This window comes from Notolepis coatsorum (genome assembly GCF_963971535.1).
Source record: "Notolepis coatsorum genome assembly, chromosome: 7".
Classification (NCBI taxonomy): domain Eukaryota; kingdom Metazoa; phylum Chordata; class Actinopteri; order Aulopiformes; family Paralepididae; genus Notolepis; species Notolepis coatsorum.
In genome coordinates, this window is record NC_140171.1 from 122,199,076 (window position 1) to 122,212,828 (window position 13,753).

The 13,753-nt window shown below is 48.6% G+C and overlaps 1 protein-coding gene across 1 annotated transcript in view; it reads right to left on the minus strand.

Moving 5' to 3' along the window:
• nt5c2b (5'-nucleotidase, cytosolic IIb) overlaps positions 1–13,753 on the minus strand; it is a gene marked incomplete at its 3' end in the record, with an annotated part of 56,186 nt that overhangs the window by 17,858 nt on the left and 24,575 nt on the right. The window contains exons 4-7 of the mRNA XM_084318193.1: positions 5,231–5,348; positions 4,240–4,335; positions 4,062–4,153; positions 614–671 (exon numbers count right to left, since the gene is read on the minus strand). Coding sequence (XP_084174319.1) covers positions 614–671; positions 4,062–4,153; positions 4,240–4,335; positions 5,231–5,348 — 364 coding nt within the window. The remainder of the gene's footprint in view (positions 1–613; positions 672–4,061; positions 4,154–4,239; positions 4,336–5,230; positions 5,349–13,753) is intronic.

Here is a 13,753-nt window from a genome sequence, read left to right on the forward strand (position 1 = left end):
CAAAACAATGCTAGCCATTTTGTTTCAAAACAGGACATTTTGTTTTGTTTGCTTTTAAATGGGATAGTCTTCCCTTGTTGGAGGGGTCCCCAGCCAAACAGGAAAGCATTCTCCCCCTAAAAGACCAACAACCGGGGTTCAGAGGACACAGGGACATGCAGCCATTCCAGATCACATACAGAGAAATCAACCAGGCTATTATAGCTCCTTAAGAGTAATACAGAGACGATTACGCCATAAAGAGTATAATAATACATTCTCCATGCTCTGTGATTAGTCATTTAAACTGATTTGTACTCCTATCACGATCAGAATTAATGTCTTCTTAAAAGAAGGATTAGTATAGGAAAATCATATCTTCTTCATGAAAAGGAACAACAAAAAGGGTTATTCTAATGAAATGTCATTTACAGGATAATATATACATCCCCCCATTTCCTTTTTGGGATAACGGACTAAGCTTATTGGTTAACAGAGCTGGTCCCGCCCAATTGATGTAGGGCTGGCTGCCGACCCCCGATTGGCTTGACGCTGTCTCGTCATTGTGCCACCTTGCCCGTGTCCCGACATTTTGTTTATCACACGACACTTGACGTGACTAGCGGTTCCATACCTGGCATATCTGTCACAGTTGGAGAAGAAATCCACCAGGCAGGCAAAGAGGTAAGTCTCTGTGAAAACAATACAAATAAAATAAGTTTTTAAAGGTCCCCTATCTTATAAATCGCCTTTTCCAGTGGTTTGCATTCTTTTCTAGCAATGTGGGGTTGTACCAACACTGACTAGGTGTGAAATACTGTGGATTCCTCCAACCAAGCCATTCTGAATTTAGCATGTCTGTGACGTGTAAGAATTCTGATCTGCATACCTCAGCTCCTTCTGTGGTTGTAGCCACCGCCCACAATCAACAATTCGCTCAACAACGGAGCGAGTGGGAATAATGCGGAAGCAGTTTCCCTGTCACTGACACTTCCTCAAAAGAGAGAGAGAGAGAGGGAGAGAGAGAGACAGACAGATAGAGAGGGAGAGAGAGAGAGGCTCTCATACGGTGCGACTCGTCTCGGAGCAATCTCTCCTCTCTCTCTCTCTCTCTCTCTCTCTCTCTCTCCCCCTCTCTATCTGTCTCTCTCTCTCGTTCTCTCTCTCACTCTCATATCAGCACTCGCTGTATCACGTCAACCTGTTGCGAAATATCATAGCGCACGCTCCCACGCATATTCCGATCCGTGCAATAATATTCACTGGGGTATATATTGTCATTTGAAACAAGTTACCAATGCATTGTCCCGTGGGATTATGCCCCCCGCGGCTAAATTAATTAGTCCCTCTCTATCTCTCTCTCTCCCCCAAAAGGTATCTGCCAGTGCAGTGCAGTGCAGTGGGTGACTGTCACTCAAAGCGCATTGCGAGTATGGGCGGAGCTCAGCCAAAATCAGCTTGGAATCTTGAAGGGCAGAAACTGCTCCTCTACAGTACTTGATTAGAAATACAAAACAATGAATTTTTTTTGGAAAAAAAAACCTTACAGATGTGTTCCATAGACTCAAAGGAATTGTGTAAAATTGCCCAAATAGTGAAAGAAATAGTAAGATAGTTCCCAACAGTAGCGGTCATCAATAAGGACTGCAAGGACTCGTTTCCCTATGCTTTTTCTTTTGTTGTTGTGTCTATTTTATTAAAAAAATATCTAAAAAGTTATTATGTACCTTAGTCGCTATTGCATGTATATATATGTGTGTTTTCTTACATGTATACATTATGTACATTCATACCACACTATTCGCCTGTTTTATTCTCCACCCATCTATCATCCATAGCAACACTATATTATCACCGACAACATCCAAGTTGAGGGATCCCCCTTTGAACAGCCCCTCTGAGGTTTCTCTCCTCCACGTCGCCTGTGGTGCTTTTCTTTTCCTATTGCTAGGCTCTTAGTGAGTTGTTCCTCATCTTCATGGGGGAATGTCTGGGAATGTCGCATATTTGGATTTTATGATGTTTTTTTATTCTTGATTTATTGTGATGTTTCTTCTTGACTTGTACAGCCCATGGGGGCATTACCTAGTGATTTCGGGCTTTACAAATACATTTGATTTGATTTGCAGAGTTCAAGTCTAACGACCTCGCCTGGCCCCGGATCCCCCAGCAGATAGAACGCCATCTGTCTGGACTTGCCTCCAATGTAATTATGCTGCGCCTGATCCAGATAAAAGCCAGGCTTTATTGATTTAACAACCCTATAATGGTCCACGCCGTGCCCCTGCCTTCCCACGCTGTGCCCCTGCCTCCCCACGCCGTGCCCCTGCCTTCCCACGCTGTGCCCCTGCCTCCCCACGCTGTGCCCCTGCCTCCCCACGTTGTGCCCCTGCCTCCCCACGCCGTGCCCCTGCCTTCCCACGCTGTGCCCCTGCCTCCCCACGCTGTGCCCCTGCCTCCCCACGCTGTGCCCCTGCCTCCCCTCAGACGGTGCCCCTGCCTCCCCTCAGACGGTGCCCCTGCCTCCCCACGCTGTGCCCCTGCCTCCCCACGCTGTGCCCCTGCCTCCCCTCAGACGGTGCCCCTGCCTCCCCTCAGACGGTGCCCCTGCCTCCCCTCGGATGGTGCCCCTGCCTCCCCTCGGACGGTGCCCCTGCCTCCCCACGCTGTGCCCCTGCCTCCCCTCGGACGGTGCCCCTGCCTCCCCACGCTGTGCCCCTGCCTCCCCACGCTGTGCCCCTGCCTCCCCACGCCGTGCCCCTGCCTCCCCACGCCGTGCCCCTGCCTCCCCACGCCGTGCCCCTGCCTCCCCTCAGATGGTGCCCCTGCCTCCCCTCGGACGGTGCCCCTGCCTCCCCTCAGACGGTGCCCCTGCCTCCCCACGCCGTGCCCCTGCCTCCCCACGCTGTGCCCCTGCCTCCCCTCAGACGGTGCCCCTGCCTCCCCACGCTGTGCCCCTGCCTCCCCACGCTGTGCCCCTGCCTCCCCACGCCGTGCCCCTGCCTCCCCTCAGATGGTGCCCCTGCCTCCCCACGCTGTGCCCCTGCCTCCCCACGCTGTGCCCCTGCCTCCCCACGCTGTGCCCCTGCCTCCCCACGCTGTGCCCCTGCCTCCCCACGCTGTGCCCCTGCCTCCCCACGCTGTGCCCCTGCCTCCCCACGCCGTGCCCCTGCCTCCCCTCAGACGGTGCCCCTGCCTCCCCACGTCGTGCCCCTGCCTCCCCTCAGATGGTGCCCCTGCCTCCCCACGCTGTGCCCCTGCCTCCCCACGCTGTGCCCCTGCCTCCCCACACCGTGCCCCTGCCTCCCCACGCCGTGCCCCTGCCTCCCCACGCCGTGCCCCTGCCTCCCCACGCTGTGCCCCTGCCTCCCCACACCGTGCCCCTGCCTCCCCTCAGACGGTGCCCCTGCCTCCCCTCAGACGGCGCCCCTGCCTCCCCTCAGACGGTGCCCCTGCCTCCCCTCAGACGGTGCCCCTGCCTCCCCTCGGACGGTGCCCCTGCCTCCCCTCAGACGGTGCCCCTGCCTCCCCACGCCGTGCCCCTGCCTCCCCACGCTGTGCCCCTGCCTCCCCTCAGACGGTGCCCCTGCCTCCCCTCGGACGGTGCCCCTGCCTCCCCACGCCGTGCCCCTGCCTCCCCTCAGACGGCGCCCCTGCCTCCCCTCGGACGGTGCCCCTGCCTCCCCACGCCGTGCCCCTGCCTCCCCTCCGGCGGCGCCCCTGCCTCCCCTCAGACGGTGCCCCTGCCTCCCCACGCCGTGCCCCTGCCTCCCCTCAGACGGTGCCCCTGCCTCCCCACGCCGTGCCCCTGCCTCCCCTCAGACGGCGCCCCTGCCTCCCCTCAGACGGTGCCCCTGCCTCCCCTCGGACGGCACCCCTGCCTCCCCTCGGACGGCGCCCCTGCCTCCCCTCAGACGGTGCCCCTGCCTCCCCACGCCGTGCCCCTGCCTCCCCTCAGACGGCGCCCCTGCCTCCCCACGCCGTGCCCCTGCCTCCCCTCAGACGGCGCCCCTGCCTCCCCTCAGACGGTGCCCCTGCCTCCCCTCGGACGGCACCCCTGCCTCCCCTCGGACGGCGCCCACCTGGCAGGTTGAACAGAGTGTTGAGGATGTAGAAGCGCTCCGTGTCGTCTCGCTGGATGAACTTGTTTGGGTACAGCTCTCTGGTCTCTGGGCTGAGGAGAGAGGAAAGACGGAGGTTATTATCACACGTACCATCGCACGTTGGCGCTAGTGGAGATGCGACGTTGAGCCCACTCACCCTCGTAGGAAGTTGAAGCCATGGACACAGACCAGGATGTTGCCGTAGGCGTCGACCTTCAGCAGGTTCCCATACATGGTATCAAACACAAGGCCCCTAGAGGCAGGAAGAGGGAAACACATCACACGTTATACAAATCACTTTTACAGAGTGACATTTAAACAAGCGATTGATTGTAATGTGTCATCAACTTTTTGTGTGAACAAAAGAATATTCAACATGATCATGATCCCATGTTTTTTTTGTTGTTTCAAAAAACAACAGGGCTTTTGAGGTGATGAAATTACTGCGCCCAGGCAGCAGTGGTTCGGCAAAAACTATTTCTGAGTACCTATATATCGGCTTAGAAAACAAAAATGTCAAAAAAAGAAATATATATATATTCTCCACGTGGTAAATACACAGGTCACACAACATGTTTACAGGAAAGTTTTGGAGTTTTATTTGGAGTGTATTTCGTGACTGTTCGAAACTAAGCTAGGCTAACGGTGCGGCTGTTCCCTAAGCCTAATAGCACTTTAAACTGGAACACTGAGCCATTTATTTTTAGGTACTATAGCATTTTTTCTTTTTAATTGTTTGTGTACAACTTTTATTGTGGAGATTGTATTGCATGTATTCTTGTGTTTTTATATTGTATGTTTTTATAATGTCTGTACTGTATGTGGCACCAAGACAAATCCCAATCATGTGTTGAAATGGCAATACAGTTTTCTATTCTATTCTATTCTATTCTATTCTATTCTATTCTATTCTATTCTAATGCATGCACTGAGAAGAAGAGGGTATGTATCTGCTTGTCTAACTCCAGAGTAGATGGCTAATAAGCTAATTTCCCAAAAAGTTGGCTGGTTCCTTTAAACTAAAGGCTGAGGGGTGTTAAACAGTAACAGGTAGGCCTAAATATTAGCATTAATCATGTACAGTAAGTGAGAATGTTAACCTGTCACTTGGAGGCCCTCACAACCCACTCCCGTGTGACTGTTCTCACCTGGTGGGGAAGGAGGGGTCGTAGACGAAGCTCATCAGCTCCTCAGGGTACCCAATGGAAACCAGACGCTCCACCGTCAGCTCGAAGCCCAGCGACTCATACTCTGGTGACTTGTACACTGGAAACAAATACACACACACAAAATATGATCAAATGTACACCTGGGTTGTCCTATACCACTGTAGTACTGCGTTACTTTACAATACATGTCATGTGAAAGTGTTGTGGTATTGTAAATCAGGCATTGTGATACTCTGGTAATATCGTAGGATAACATTTAGATATACATTACAGAGACAACCACACAGTAGAACCAACATGCGTCATTAACACCTCAAAGTAGCATGGCCATCTAAACTATTATAGCTGTACTGGCTTATACCACTACACTTGGAATGACAGTAAGGCGTTTCTGTTTTGCTACACTGGTAAATAAATGGTAAATGGCTGCATTTATATAGCGCTTTTATCCAAAGCGCTTTACAATTTGTTCCTCACATTTTACCCATTCACTCACACATTCACACACCGATGGCAGAGGCAACCATGCAAGGTGCCAACATTGGGATGTGTGTGAACTGTGAAGGCTACTGCAGTTATTGTCACATGGTAAACTGAGTTTAGGTAGTTGACCTAGAGACAGTGGTCCTTAACCTTGTTGCAAACAGTTACACAACATGTTGTTTATAAGCTACATGTTGTTTTTTAAATGCTACCTGTTCTCCCCTGAGACAAAAAATACAAATAATCTGTCAAAATATGTTGTCTCTCTCTCTCTCTCTCACCCTCTCTCTCTCTCACCCTCTCCCTCTCTTCCTCTCCCTCTCTTCCTCTCTCCCTCCCTCCCTCCCCCTCCCTCTCCCTCCCTCCCTCCCCCTCCCTCTCCCTCCCTCCCTCCCTCCCTCTCTTCAGTTTTGACAGGGGCCTGAATGTTCTGGCAAGCTAATCCTCCGCAGAGGAAAAAGGATCCTGGGTGAAAAGAGAGACTTGGCTCGATGCTCAGCAGCAGCTCTAATGAGCCCTGCTGAGACCCATGACATTTCAGAGACAAAGACATCGTCCCTGCCCTGGCCGAGCCAAAACTCCACTCGAAATAAAAGTACAGATGGACGCAAAGTACGGAGGAGCCAGGATGTGTTGTTGTGTTGTTGTTGCTGCCTTTTTTCTCACACTCGTACGCAGAGAGTTGGACGACGTTCCACTGTCAAACATCTCTGCTCCGACAGGAAGTTACCTAACCAGTGCTACCTTTATTTGTATAGTTTTCCTTTAAGATATTGTATAAATCATAATATAGTGATGTTCCCCCTGTATTTTCTGTCTCTTTTTATAAATAAGAACTGAAAATTGTTTAAATAAGTTTAAGTAATTTAATTTCACAGCATCTGTGCAGCCTCGTTTATTCACTGTGTCCAATGGAATCAACGATGAAAGCAGCCAAAAAAGGTATGGTTTCCTTTTTTTTTTGTCCACTTTTTCTCCCATTTTCTATATTTTCTCCCATCCCAATTTCGTATCATCCAATTCAACCCTCCCCTGTCACGGACGTTGTTTCTTGCCTCCCACAAGCCGGCTGCAATGTGGACTAAGTCATACATAGCACAAGTCCCCTCCGGTACTTGAGGTAACAGCAGTCGCATCTTTTCACCTGCGCAGCTCGATCTCTCAGTGGCGAGGAGTAACGCGTGGGAGGCTCACGCTGCCCCCGACACTTCCTGATTCTACTGCGCAGGCGCACCAACCGACCTGTAGGAGTCGCTGTCCACAACGCCCGATCCCCACCCATCAGTTTCCCACCCCCTAATACGGCCAATGTGTATTAGTATGAACGACCAGCTAAACTGAAAGCAAATGTGGAGCGCTGGGCTCGAACTGATGAGCCCAGCGTCTCCAGCATTTCGTGGCGAGCGCCTTGCCCACTACGCCACGTAGCCGCCCAAAAGGTATGGTTTCCTTATGCAGAAAAGACATAGCACTAATAGTCTATTTACTTTTCTGATCTATGGATAGATAAGTATATTTGTCACATACACATTATACATGCACAACAGCAGTGATGTGCTTTCTGTGTGTGCATCAGAAAAAAATATATAATATAATAACAAACTCTTTCAATAAAACTCCATAAACAATAAAACTCAAAAAAACTCAGTAAACTTAATAAACTCTGTAAACTTGCAATGTAAGGTCCCCCTAATATAAACAGTTAATTTATACTGTAAGTTATTAAAATCTAGGCTGTAGGGGTGAGGGGATATGTATAATATATATATATATATATATACAGTTGTGAAACAAATTCAATATTGCAACATTATTGTGACTTTAGTATCGTGATAATATCATATCTTGGGGCCTCTGGTGATTCCCACCCCTAGTGGAATGTAGGTGGTAAGGTCATTAAAGTCAATGTATACAAATACAGGACAGGTGAACATGGACGTACAGTACGACACAGTTGGGTCTACAGTATGTGTGGAGCGTGTGCTCGGCCCAGTGGACTAGTGTGCAATGCATGGTGCCTTCCCTATACTGTGCACCTCTAACCCAGACTGTACAGTGCATACTATTCATGTCTCTCTCCGAGTGGTTAACCTAGCCCTGGTCTCCCCTCTAGCTAGCAGAGGGCTTGGGCGCTAGGGATGGGTACCTTTCACATTTGAACCGATACGGTACCGGTACCGGTACATGTGAATCGATACCGGTATCCAACGGTACCTTTTTCTGCACCCTGGGCCCCTGGTCTCCCCTCTAGCTAGCAGAGGGCTTGGGCACTGCACCCTGGGCCCCTGGTCTCCCCTCTAGCTAGCAGAGGGCTTGGGCACTGCACCCTGGGCCCCTGGTCTCCCCTCTAGCTAGCAGAGGGCTTGGGCACTGCACCCTGGGCCCCTGGTCTCCCCTCTAGCTAGCAGAGGGCTTGGGCACTGTGCCCAGAGCAGTAGCACCAACCAGATTCCTCCATGCAAATAACCCTTTCCCCTCCTCTCCATGGCCCCTTTTTCCTCCTCTAAGCTCTGAGCCACTACAAAGGAACCTATTTTGAGAAGCCTTTCCCCCCCGTCACCTTTCCTATCATCACTCTCTCCTTCCGTTGCTTTTGGTCGACTGGGAAGCTGTTCTCACGTGTTGCCCTTGGGAGAGTCGCCTGCACCCCCCCCCCCCCCCTGCACTACAAACACAAATATAAAAAAGAGCTATAAAGGTTATCTATAAGAAAATAAGTGTCAGGCGACTTGTTCATGGTCAGGCAGTTGATTGATTGCTCAATAACTACATAAACATAAGGCCTCTTTCACATGCAACAGTTAGTAACTGAAGATATAAGATATCCTGATTAGAGTGAGGAAATACCACCACATCACACCCGTCCTCAAGTCCCTTCACTGGCTCCCTGTCTCACTCAGGGTTGAGTATAACGTCTCCCTGCTCACTCACCAGTGCCTCCACGGAAACAACCCCCTCTACCTCAAATAACTCATCACCCCTCAATCCTCCTCACAGTCACAACACCTCCACTCCGGCCAGGCAAACCTCCTCCAGCGCCCAAGGACCGAACTCTGCACTATGGGAGATCGGGCTTTCTGCTCATCCGCTCCCAGTCTGTGGAATGCTCTCCCTGACCATCTGAGAGCACCACAGACCATGGATGCTTTTAAAACGTTTTTAATAGAGCCTTTTGAGTTTTATCTAGCTTTAGCTCCACACATTTTATGTTCCTTTACTCTACTAGTTTTAGTCCTACTTATTTTATGTTCTTTTTCCACAAATATAAAGCGCCCCTACAAATCGAATATATTATTATTATAAGCTACAGTAAAGCAAAATGCTACCTACGACGATACTATCTCGAGTCTACCTATCTTGGGTCAACACTAACGCAACAAATTGTACAGTGTTAAATAGCACAACTATTACTGTCAATGTGGATAAACCCCTAACATAACTACTAGTGCCCTAGGCTTTGCAATGACCATTTACCAATGTGGATACACCCGTGACTCAACTACTAGAACCCTAGGCTTCGCAATGACCTTGACATTCTACCAATGTGAAATGGCTAAAACACAGTATTTAGTTTTGCAGTAGAATTTACAATGTTATATGCCGCTAATGTCATTATCTTAGTAATGCAAATGACATCGTGCTATTTTGTTAAAAAAAGTGTCTTATTTCGGAGCGGCTGGGTAGCGCAGCGGACTAAGCGCCTGCCTACCACCGCAGATACACTGGTATCGAATCCAGCTCAGTGGTACCTCCGGCTTGGTCGGTCGTCTATACTAACCAATTGGCAGTGTTAGCGGGTGGGAAGCCGTGTATCCTGTCATTGTAAACAGCGACTCCTACAGGTCGGTCGGGGCGCTTGCTCAGCGAGGAAGGGAACTGGGGTTAGTAGTGTGAGCCTCCCACACGTTACGCTCTCCCAGTGAGAGTCCTCGCTGTCAGGTGAAAAGTAGCGGCTGGCTGACTCCACATGTATCGGAGGGGACATGTGATAGTATCTATCAACCCTCCCTAGACCGGCAAGTGGGGGGCAAATGCGCGCAAAGACCAGGAAGGGGAGGGGGGAATTGGCATAACGACAAAAAATTGGGATGGGAGAAAAATACAGAAAAAAGGAGGAGAAAAAGTAGTAAAAAGAAATGTGTCTTATTTCTAAATGGTCTGTTTTTATCTCTTGGGTGCACATCCTCCAGTCCTGGATAATACAAGTCAGTCATTATAGTCATAGGAGGCAACCCTCCTGAACAGTGACACATATCACTACAAGGTGAGAAGTTGGAGAACAAAATACTGTGTGAACATTTCACAAGGAAAGCCTATATCATCTCCGTGTGTGTGTGTGTATGTGTGTGTGTGTGTGTGTGTGTGTGTGTGTGTGTGTGTGTGTGTGTGTGTGTGTGTGTGTGTGTGTGTAGGCCTGCGGCTGCTTGCCAATGCCCCTGGCTCTCCCTCATCTATGGTTGACTGGGGCCCCTGCTTCCCTCCCGTACACACACACACACACACACACACACACACACACACACAACCTCCTGGTTGAAGGGGCAGCCACTATAGTTACAGGGTTCTGTTACGGACCTCCTTGTCATCGCCAGATAATTATACTCACCCTAGGCCAAATGCTTGTGTGTGTGTGTGTGTGTGTGTGTGTGTGTGTGTGTGTGTGTGTGTGTGTGTGTGTGTGTGTGTGTGTGTGTGTGTGTGTGTGTGTGTGTGTGTGTGTGTGTGTGTGTGTGTGTGTGTGTGTGTGTGTGTGTGTGTGTGTGTGTGTGTGTGTGTGTGTGTGTGTGTGTGTGTGTGTGTGTGTGTGTGTGTGTGTGTGTGTCTGTGTGTGTGTGTGTGTGTGTGTGTGTGTGTGTCTGTGTGTGTGTGTGTGTGTGTGTGTGTGTGTGTGTGTGTGGTGGGTATATATTACAGGGTCTAGAATTTACAGCCTCGGTCACCTTGGTCCAAAAAGTAAGGTATACACTCTGATCACAAGGTAAACAAGTCACCTTATGAGTGACAGGCAGTAGATCTATATCACTGGGAGTGGCCTAAATACAACCTCTCCACATGTCACTTAGCTATCTCTATTACAACCAACGCCTCGTCAATTTAAACATGTTAATTTGGCTGCTACTACTATACTATATAGGACTTAGCTATCTCTATTACAACAAACACAGTGTCAATTAAAAACATGATAATGTCTCCTACGCTCCTAATATAGGCCTTTGCACCAGTTTGAATAAAGCACAACTATGACGCATATTAAAAAGAAAATGAACGAAAAACGTTCCGGCTCTCAGCCTGGGGGACGACGACGACATATTTTTGCCTAAAGTGTGACAGAAAACTAGAGCAGGCCTGTCTCTCAATGCAGTCGTGAGGACGATGTGTGTTTGAGCAGTGCTCTCTCTCTCGGCTATCATGGGCTCCCTTTTAGAACACTGGGAACAGATATGATGATATCCTGTTACCACGGTGACACTCGTGTGTCTATATGTGTGTTGTTATGGGCTATGCAGAGGTAGTAGACGCGTCAACACTAGACCCAGGAAATGGGGGTGTTTGACCTTTGACCTTTAACTATCTTGAGTGACCCGCTGTTGCCCTTTTGTGTCTGATATTATGACTGTAGCAAGGACATACAGCGAGCTAACGGTTGTGGGAAATCTACAGTTATATCACTGCACTGACCCACATCTCAACTGAATTCTACCAGATAGCTGCGGAAAGATTTAGAATGGAAAAACTACCAGGTTTTATCCTGAGAGCAAACGACAAGTTGTTACCTATCAATCCTTTACGGACAAAACAAAAACACTGTTGAAAAGAGCCGTGAAAAGGATGGTCATTATTAGGCACTGGTCATTATTAGGCACTGCTGGTCGTTATTAGACACTGCTGGTCGTTATTAGACACTGCTGGTCATTATTAGACACTGCTGGTCATTATTAGACACTGCTGGTCATTATTAGGCAGAATAGGCACTGGTCATTATTAGACACTGGTCATCATTATTAGACACTGCTGGTCATTATTAGACACTGGTCATTATTAGACAATGGTCATTATTAGACACTGCTGGTGATTATTAGACACTGCTGGTCATTATTTGACACTGCTGGTGATTATTAGACACTGCTGGTCATTATTAGGCACTGGTCATTATTAGACACTGCTGGTCGTTATTAGACACTGCTGGTCGTTATTAGACACTGCTGGTCATTATTAGACACTGCTGGTCATTATTAGACACTGGTCATTATTAGACACTGCTGGTCATTATTAGACACTGGTCGTTATTTGACACTGCTGGTCGTTATTAGACACTGCTGGTCATTATTAGACACTGCTGGTCATTATTAGACACTGGTCATTATTAGACACTGCTGGTCATTATTAGACACTGGTCGTTATTTGAAGCAGCGCCTCTACCACCTGAGACAGTTAAGGAAGTTCAGAGTATCTGGGAAGATACTCCAGTCCTTCTACTCCGGAGCTGTAGAGAGAATCTTGACTGGAAATTTCACTGCCTGGTATGGCAACAGCACGGCACAGGACAAGAAGGCCCTACAGAGAGTTGTACGCTCAGCTGAGAGTACTACGGGTATTGCACTACCACCCCTGCAGGTCCTATATAACAAGAGGTGCAAATCCAGAGCCTGCAGGATAATGAAACACCCTCACCACCCCAACAACAGCCTGTTCATGCTGCTGCGGTCAGGCAAACGCCTGCGAACACCAGTAACGAGGACAGAGAGACTTCGGCTCAGCTTCTTCCCCCAGGCCATCAGAGCCTTGAACACTGAACTCTCCACACACAAGCACACATGAGCACACACACAACACACACACTGTACACGCTCACACACTAGCAGCCACTTTAACATGAGCACACACACACTCATGCTGCACACGCTCACACTTATGGACACTTTAGAGAAGGAAAGGTCACTTTAAGAATAGTATAGTATAACTTGAGATTGTATAATATAGCATTGTATAGCAGTGTACATAAAGACCCAGTGCCTCATCCGTAGCTAACAGTGTATTGCACTACCACAGGACCTAGCATGTGATTGATTGATTGATTGAAAACTTTATTAACAGATTGCAGAATGGGTACAGTACAGTTCAATACATACAATTGTTAAGGGGATGCAGACCAGAGAAAGACTTTCGTCTTGTTTACATCAGGGTCCCCCATTTTCAATTCATCGTAACATATATGACATACATGACATACAGATAGACAGTACTGCTACATCTATACATTTATGACATACCAGATTTGCAAATACAGTACTGTTTGTGATACAGAAAGAGTCCAGAAGAAAAAGTATATACATTTGACGTAGAAACTGTACATCGGAGGAGGTTGGGTAGGTGGGGGGGGGACTGTACATTGGAGGTGGTTGGGTGGGTGGGGGGGAGGTTGGGTAGGAGTGGGGGGGGGGAGGTTGGGTAGGAGGGGTGGGTGGGTGACACTGTACAACTGTACAAACAAAACTGTACATTGGAATATTGACAAGACCATACTTGGTAATTTACTGTACATTGGAGGGGGTTGTGTTAGGACATTTACAGGGGCCAGTTTCGAATTGCAGTCTCCCGTAGGTGTTTTTTGAGAGTGTTTTTGAAAGTGGGTAGTGATTCACATTCCTTTACAGCTTTGGGTAGGGCGTTCCACATTGATGTGGCATAATTGCGAAACGTGTTTAGTCCCTTGTTTGAGCCGAATCTGGGTTTAACATGATTTGTGGAGTTCAAGTTTCTTTAATAGTTGTCATACAGAAGTACAGAATACTTTTATACAAAATGCTTCTTACTGTTACGCTCCAGAGACTGTGCTAGACAAGATAAGTATCAAATAACATAGTATAGCATGTAAATTAGAAGTAGAAAATGAAAGCTCCCTCTGGTGTTGTGATCGTGGTATTCACTGACCTTTGGGAAGTATTTTGACATGTACATGGGTACCTTGGTCGTGTAGTGTATCTTGTAGACCAGGCCCATTGCAAGTTGCTGTACTCT